The 8873-nt window shown below is 41.1% G+C and overlaps 1 protein-coding gene across 2 annotated transcripts in view; it reads left to right on the plus strand.

The window, feature by feature from the left end:
* Window positions 1-198: 198 nt before the first annotated feature.
* LOC145496139 (uncharacterized) overlaps window positions 199-8873 on the plus strand; it is a 41832-nt gene continuing 33157 nt past the window's right edge. The window contains exons 1-3 of one of the 2 annotated variants that reach the window (XM_081475781.1): window positions 199-1237; window positions 1343-1433; window positions 4845-5394. In XM_081475781.1, coding sequence (XP_081331907.1) covers window positions 240-983 — 744 coding nt within the window. In that variant the 5' untranslated portion in view covers window positions 199-239 and the 3' untranslated portion in view covers window positions 984-1237; window positions 1343-1433; window positions 4845-5394. Of the gene's footprint in view, window positions 1434-4844; window positions 6539-8873 lie in introns of those variants that run through there. The other variant, XM_081475780.1, reaches the window with a different exon arrangement.

Consider the following 8873-nt stretch of genomic DNA (forward strand, 5'->3'; position numbering starts at 1 on the left):
ACCCTTGTAGCTTCGTTTAATTTCCTGTAATCAACACATATTCTCAGATCCCCCGAAGGTTTCCTCACAATGACCAGGGGACTACTCCAGAACAAATACACCATGATCAGGGAAAGAACCTGACAGCTGAAATGATACAGGAGATATGCTCTTTCTTTGAGATCTGGAATACACAAACGACGCCGTTGCACCCTCAGTCAGATGGAGCGTCGGAGCGAAGTATTCGTACAGTGAATAGTATGCTGGCAAAGATTGTTAAGGAGGACCAAAGGAACTGGGACTTGCACATCCCGTCTACATGTCTGGCTTACAACACTTCTGTTGACAGTAGTACTGGTTTTACTCCCAGTTTCGGTAGGGAGCTTCGCCTGCCAAGTGACTTGCATCAGCCGGACTCCTCCCTGCCTCCGCCACAGCATCATTCTGATTATGCTTCCCAGCTCAAGTCAAGGCTGACGCAAGCCTTCCAGTCTGCTAGGGAAACTCTGAAAGTTTCGCAGCGCTCTCAGAAGGCTTACTACGACCGCTGGGCAACAGCTAAAGCCTACCAAGTTGGAGACCGTGTCCTGTGGTTGGACAAGCAAACACGTAGGGGCAGGTGTATGAAGCTGAATAGACCATGGACGGGCCCTTGGAAGGTTATCAAGCGGCTGAATGACGTAGTTTACAGGATCAAGTACTGTGGGGCCGCTGGAAGCTACGCCAGGGTCAAGAGGAGGGTAGTACATTTCAACCAGCTGAAACCCTTCAACGGGACTTGTGACAGGGATGAAAGCTGGATTGTGGGTGATCCAGTACCTACTGGAGTCTCGCTTCCTTCTACGACAAAGGTTGCCAATGGTCCTGGAGTAATCATCCTGGAAGATGACGTTTTCCCGATGAATGCTGATGTCGAAGCCCCCTCTGAGGAGCCCGGACCCCGAAGGTCACAAAGGGAAAGGCGTGCACCCGCTTGGGTGCAGGACTATCATTTAGACTTCTAGTCTGTCATCGAATTAGGACCTGTCGGATGATCCTTAAATTTCAATGTAGATTTTTGCTGACATTTTGTTTGGGGACATGGTCCTTTCCAAGAAGGGGATAGTGTAGGACTGGTACCTAGTGCCAAGTGATGGTTACCAAGCTAGGCGCGGTAGCCCAGGAGTAGAAAAAGCCACGATTATCCGTTTTGTATCTAGTTTTAGTAAAGTGCCTTCGTAGGTTTAGCCTTCGTCCGTCGTTTATTACATATTCAGAGGTAAAGTGCCAGCCTAGAACTTCGTTGTTTCTTGCCTCACAGTTCTCTGTCGAACGCACTTGCCATACTGAACGGCCCATTCTCTCATGATCTGCTCTTGGGTAGAATTTAAGTGCCTTGTTTTGCCAAGGTGCGAAAGTTTGGAAATGTCTTTCAGTGGAGCTGAACTGTCTGGAATTGGATAGTAGGATGTTGGGTGAGTGAAATAATAGGCTGCCCAGCTTGTGATCCTTTTGATGTTTTCGTAAACAGTGTTTCCCAGATTACGGGAGTAGTTAAGAGATGTGGGGCATTGATCCTTGAAATGACCAACAGCGTGCAGATTTTCCACTTGGGTTGTCAGACAAGCGTGAAAATCAACGTGGATGTCTTTGTTGGTAGACTTCAATTTATCATCCAGCCGATTAAGTTGATTGTAGATCATTTGTACGGACTTAAGCGACAGGTTCGAGATAGTACCGTCAGCGCCGTTTGTGGCTTTCTGGGAGTCAATCGTTTGACATCACCGACTTCCTGCAGAGCTTCAGCTATTGATAGGCGTGGAACCGTCTGATATATCAGATAAACTGAAAATGCGCGGAACAATTTGCCAACTAGGTTTTTCAGATAGGTGACTGTACCGGTAATTGTAGTCAGAATTTTGAGGCATCCTGTCTGAGGGTCAGTGACAAGACATTGCAATTTTCAGTGCAAACTCCCATCGGCTGACCAAACGAAGAGTTTTCTGCTCTTCCCTCTGCGTTACCCTCTTAGCCGTTTCCAGCAATCACATCAACACTGCCATCCTGATTAAGATACTTGACCTGGAAAGCTCCCGCATCACAGAACAAGACACCGTCCAAATAACTTGCTACTCCTCTACATTCAGAGCATAACGCAGTGTCATTGTGTAAGATAAAAGAACTTTGTCTTGATGTGAGATCGATTGATAGAAGCTCACCTTGCTTCTCGGCTTCATTCTTGCCTTTGAATGACACAAATAATGTTTCATTATTCACACACATGGATAGCACTTGGAGACATTCAGCTGGGTAAGAACACAACTCCTTTACTAGTCCATGCATTGCAACTCCATCATACGTGAACTCAATTGTGCAAAAATGTCGCTCGGTGTCGCTGGCACTTACGATGATAGATTCTGTCATGCTGCATATACTGGATGTGCCCTTGAAAAAGAAAGACCTTTTTGGTGTCGTGTTTTGCTTTCTGGTGTTCACTGGTACGCTTCGTAATGATATCTTTCATTCGGTCCCGTAACTGCTGTACTGTACCTTCTGTGGATACTTGCCACCCTTCTAGAACATTCTGAAGATGTTCTTTCTTCAGTTTGTCCACAGGAGGCGTTACATTGCCCGATATCAGATTGAAATGACATTGACGCTCGTTGGCTCCGAAACGTACCCAATGCCTTTAAGGTACACAATGTTTCTTACATCCCCAAGTTCCTTGATTATCTTTACCTCCGCCGGAGAATGGAGTCGCACTTGCAGAAGTCTTGTTGTCTTGTTCATAGGCTTGTAGTCCGACACTAACAGCCTCCCGTGGTCCCCCAAGGTCACCGCCATTGGATGTGGGTAGAGGCCACTTCTGTTCGTTTCGGTAACTTTGTATCTGTCTGGTACAACTGGATGTACCATTCTACCAACTTTCTGCAACTGCTCCAGGACTGTACCTTTTGTGAGATATAGGATACAGTCCACATCCATCAGGAAATCAACGGGTTTATTTGAACCTGTCAACATGTTTCGTTTGTCGCTACTCTCAGTCGGCTTGGCTCAAGCGTTAAATTCACTAAGGTCACGCAAAAAATCTGATCATAATGCAGTGAAATTCAGCTACGAACTCAACTTTAGACATTCACAATTTATTTCTTATCTATTCACGATTCACAGCCAAGGACTTGTAAATTTCACGCCTCACGGAATACACTTCAATCACAATTCACGGAACAGTTTTTTTATCAAATCACGATTCACAGAGCACAAAAAAACCGTATCACGGCGTCACGAAATTACCCTTGCCCCTCCTCTTTATACCATATGGTAGATCAAAATCAAAAGAAGTTAAGCTCAAGCTTAAAATTGAGTGTATATGATCTGATCTGTTAGAGTGATGTGTGAATTACAAGAAAGCAACAAGGTCAGACCAGTGATGTTCGTGTAACACTCGTTGTCACTTGCCTTCCAATACCTGTGGAATCACATTGCTCTCCCTGGTAAGCCTTGTTGGCAATTGTTGATAATGTATGTCGTTTGAAAAAGACAAGTCAATCGATAAAAAAAATCGATAAAATACAGTTAACTCAGGTATAGATGCAAAAAATTTTCGTTGCTTCCCTATGGAAGCCATTCTTTCTCAGTTGAGATTTACGCAGCATGGTCGAGTGGTCACAGAGATGCCAACCTAAAAAAATCAAAATCCGGGAGATCACCAATTTTACCTTTTTTGACCCTAAAAAAGTTGCTCTAAGTAGAGATATGCCAATTTAATCTCAAAATGCATCAAATGTCTAAAATTTCCTCTCCCAAAATGCCCAAAATCATCCAAAATATGGCGGAAAAATGTTTTTTACGAGTTGTATTCCTATTGTCCAGGAGATCTGGTGACCTGTACAGGAGAGTGGAAGACTGGGTCTGTATCCAGGAGATTCCTGGATAATTTGGGAGAGTTGACATAGACGGGTCAGTGGGTCAGACTCACAATCCAGGGGGGTCTCAGGTTCAAGTTCTGCTCCGACCACTACCAGGATTCTTTTTTTACGGTAGCCCAGGTTCAAATTGCTGACTAGGCTTGTAAATAGCCAGCTGGTTTGCCATCGGCAAGTTGGGATTCTTAACAATGTTATGTTCAATTTGAATTATTTGTTTCAGTTGTTTGCTCACCCCCACTAGCCTTTGTGCCATAAACACTTCCAAGGGTAAATAAGGGTTATTACAGTCGAGCCCCGTTAATACGGACACCAAAGGGACCATGGATAGTGTCCATATTAACGGCGTGTCGTTATTAAGTGGGTTCAGTGTAAATTAAGTCAAAAATACAGCACTGTACACATCTTATTGGAGCAAAATATCAAAAGATATAAAACAAAACAGTAACATCAACAAATTGAATGTCTATAACGTACTGTTGTCATTTTTCCATAGATAAATCTATAAGAAGGCAAAAAATTAAGCCCCTCATACATACAGTGTGCATTACCATTGTTGTACATTGGCTAATTCTGTAAGAATGGTACGCAACATTACGTCTTTCATTTATGCACATTTACACATTAACTCAGTTATATACAGTGCTTGAAATCATTTATTGGCAAAAATTAATAGTCAGTTATTGTCTATCTAGGGGCTTGTACCTTCAGCACTCACTGATTTGGAAATCTGTCACCATTTATCCTAGATCCATGCCTGTGACCCCATCCCTGAAATTTTATAGGGTTATCCTAGTAGAAAACCAATACTCACTTCCACATTTGGTGGAGAGAGACACTATGAGAGTAAATAAAAGTGTCTTGCCCACAATACAACACAAAGATCCCCTCCAGAGCTTGAAATCCTGAGCCCAATGGAGTTACTGACTAATGCTGATTTTGACTTTTGTTTATTAACAGAAAGCACTTGAAACTGTTGATGGTGTTCACAACTGCTATACAAAACTGTTCAAAGGCCACTCGTTGGTAGGCAGAAAGCACAACTTTTCCTTTGTGTACAGTGTAGTTACAAAGAATGGTTATTGTAGGTAGTATCAGCTGATTTAAAATGGAGGGTAAAGCTACTTGGCGATCGCCAAGAACTACAAAAAGGAAGCAGTTTTTTGACAATGGCAACTTGTCTAATGAGAAGGGAAAGCAGTTCCGCACATGCGAGAAAGCTGGCTGCCCTGCATCAAAACCAACTTGCTGTGCAAGATTTGATGAAACGTGAGTTTCTTGATGTAAAATTTGCACCTTGTATAAAAGTGTAGTTTAAGTCACTTTTTCATGAGCTGTTTGTAAAACAGTACAAAGTTAACTGAAATTCAATGTGACTGTGTGGTACATGGTGAAATTAAAGGGGCAGTATCACAGGAGGTCTTGCTAGAATGATAAAGGTGCACTCACTGATCAACAAAATAACCTTAAAACGACAAAAAAGGCGTACATTCAATCTCTAAGAGATAAATGATTTTTAGTGATTTTCCTCCAAGTAACAGTGTCAAACTTGAATCGTTGTCCCGACGTTTCCAAGTTTTAGAGCACTTCTTTCCTACTCGTCTGTAGCCACAACAGTTGTAAACAAATTTTGTGACTAGTGCGGTGGATTTTAGCAAGGTTAGGCAACTACTAGTGGATTTTCAATTAATACCAACACCTTCATTGGATTTTCAAGTAGCACTAAATCTTGGTGAGACTGCCCCTTTAACAGGCTTTCTTCACTTTGTATTGTAGTGCTTGCAGCATTTCCCATCCATGGTAAAAGAAGTGACTGCAGGTGTTACACATTAAGCTACAGTTTCCTTCAAGGGCACCATGTTTAAGTTTAAGTAACCCATTTCACCTGTCAGTCTGAGAATGTTGTGTGTTGCATTTCTTGTCGTCGCAATTGCCTGTACATCGGAGAGACTGAAAGGCGACTACGGGAACGTTTCAGCGAGCACCTCCGCAGCATTCGAAACCGATCGCGCGGGTTTCCCGTAACTGAACATTTCAACTTCGCCTCCCACTCTCTGGATAACATCATGGTCTGTGGCTTGAAACGGTGCTCTGGCAGTAACATCAGCCACAAGCAGCATGAAATGAAATTAATCTTCAAGCTGGGCACGCTTCGACCGAACGAACTGAACATTAACTTTCATTTTTTGTGACTGTGGGTCTAGCGCGTATTACACATACGCGCGCTAAAACAATGGTTTTCCTATTTGTTTACTGTATACTTCATGCGCGCGCTAATCACGCGTGCCTACGCGTACAGTTTTTGTATGGCGTGGCTCACGGCAATCATTCCACCTACTGAAGAAGGGCTAAGCCCGAAATGTTTAGACTAGCAGAGAAAATTTGACACTTTTAGAGCCTTTTGAGCATTATTTCTAACCCATAACAATTTCATAGTACAAGAGAAATGTCAAAACCATATTTGCTTTAGATTCATATTTTTTACCCTAAGAGGAGTCGTTGTTATGTGTATAGCGGGTTCTTACTATATAAAAATAGTAACACACGGCTGTTTCGAGAAAGGTTCTCTTACCAAAACGTAAAAGCGTCCGCGACAATGTCGAAAGGTGTTATGGGTAATGGTGGTTCACGGTTGCTTGAAAAATAAATTTAAGGTGGTTCCCTATACTTTTACGATCGCACGCGCGCTTAGGGCGAAAGCTCAAGTAATCTGCGTGCGATCAAAGGAAAACGTCAGTGTCTTTCGATATTTTATGACGTCAAAATGAGCACAAAAAGCAAAACTGACAGTGAATTTTCTCGCGTTTGTGCGAGTGGGGTGGTGAGATTTTCTTTTCCCATGGATCAACTCACAGTAAAGGCGTCTGTATTCTCATTAACCCTTCTCTTAGCTTATCATCATCAGTAGAAAATTTCAGTGTAGAGATTGACATGGCGTTTGTGAGGTACTTACTGCCACGGCAGTACTACTCGAGAAATACTACATTAACTGAGAAAAAAGAACTGTGGTTTGGTCAGCGTTTTACTTCAGTGGTGCCAGTCCCAGGACAGAGCTCACGGTTAACAGGAAACCGTCGAAGATGACAGGTGAGCCTGTGTTACAGAAGTCAGTGGAACAGCTTGTAGTTTTACAGCATCCAAAATTGGTTGTTTTATCACAATCACGGCCTTTAACTGGCTGGCTGACAAGTTGACGAGCATGAAAAACTTTTACACGGCGTAATACACAGTATCGCATGAAAGTGCTACTCAATAGCTTTCTTTTGAATGGTCAGACAGTAGGGTGTCAATTGTTTTTTTCTTTCTTCTCGGGCAAAATCGATCAAAAATGAGCGGCAGAGTCAGAGGCTCGAAAATTCGAAAGTAAAGATGGTCGTTATAAAGTATTAATCGTCAGTCGTATTTGAACTTCCTTACTTGTATATTTAGAGCTAAATAGATCGCAATTCGATAAGAAATCAAATATTTTACGTAATTTGAAAGCTAATGACACAAGACAGCTAAACTAGAGCTCTTCACTTAGCCGATTTTCAAATGCTCAAAATATATGAAATACTGAATCTAGAAGACCCATGGCTGTGAATAATTAGCAGACATCCTTGTACATTTATTTTTGTCTTGATTACATACGACATATATGACGCATGCGCATAGGCTAAGTCAGGTTAAGCAACGTGAATCTCTGGTAAGTTATCATCAATATGCTAAAAATGTTTTTCAAGTAAAATTAAAATGCTGATATATCCCAAAAAATATATTTTCGTTTTCTCTTTCATATCAGCTAAATTTCTGACTGAAAAGAAAAACGTTCGTGCGTGTGGAATTTTAAATTTCTTCAATAAATCGCGCCAGCAGGTAATCATGGTATATGTATACAACAAAACAAGTTCAAGACTTAACTGGAAACTTTGAATACAACTATCATGATTCCCTAAAGGCGGGCTTAACAGAAGCAATTGGACATTGGGAATTCACAGTAGAAGTTACGAAAAAAATATTTCTTTCCTCTTAGATGAAAATGAACACAAACAGAAAACAACGCGTTATTTTCACCCTGCTCTGTTTTATTGTTACAAGCTTTTATAACGGTGTGTCTGACACTTGTATTTATTTTCTACGTTTGCACTCTCAAAAGATACGATACGATGCAATACTTTATTTAACATGGGGTTTACGCTTAGTTTATCGGCTAGTTTACGGGTACTCCACGGCCCTAGTATATTCTAAAAATTAAAACTAAAAATGTACATTAATTGATCATATCAACCTATAAACGCAGAGAACTAAAAATCTAGGGAATCGAATTACAAGAAATTCCCATATCAGTCAAATTTAAGCGATCAAGTCTTGTTGTTCATTTATTTAGTGCCTACTTTACTTCTAATATCATTTGCCAGCTCGTTCCATTTCTTTGCAGCAAAATATCTCCATGATTTGAGACCATAATCAGTCGTGTTAATTTTCGGCAAAGAAAGGATACAGTAATGTTGAAGATTATACTTGGATGAACGTAAGGTGATAAGATCTCTAATTGCGGATGGAGTTTTGTCCGATATACGATTGTTTATTGTCAATAGCATGTCTTGGATTATTCGAGTTTCCATGAATGGGACTCTGATTCTTTGCAAGGGATTCTTTGCAAAAGATCTTAATTACTACAAACAAAAAAATCCCTACTCTATCATTACATTCTCAATCTACTTTTTCTAAATCCACTTAACTTGAATAAAATAAGAAATCAAAACCAGATGGATTCCTGTAACTTGGAACTTAGTATGATGTTCGTGGAATTCAATCAATTGAAACTCAGTAACAAGATTCTCCTTCTTAAGGGATAATTACACGTTTGAGCGCATGTACAAGTTATAGCGTTAGTATAAACTAGTGCCCTGTTCATTTTTTACTGAACCACATGTAGTTCAACAACTACAGACTATGATTTGTGAAAGCAGAATGACTGATACCCAAAGTTCACTGAAGATGTCAACC

Source organism: Orbicella franksi, chromosome 8, assembly GCF_964199315.1.
Source record: "Orbicella franksi chromosome 8, jaOrbFran1.1, whole genome shotgun sequence".
Taxonomy (NCBI): Eukaryota; Metazoa; Cnidaria; class Anthozoa; order Scleractinia; family Merulinidae; genus Orbicella; species Orbicella franksi.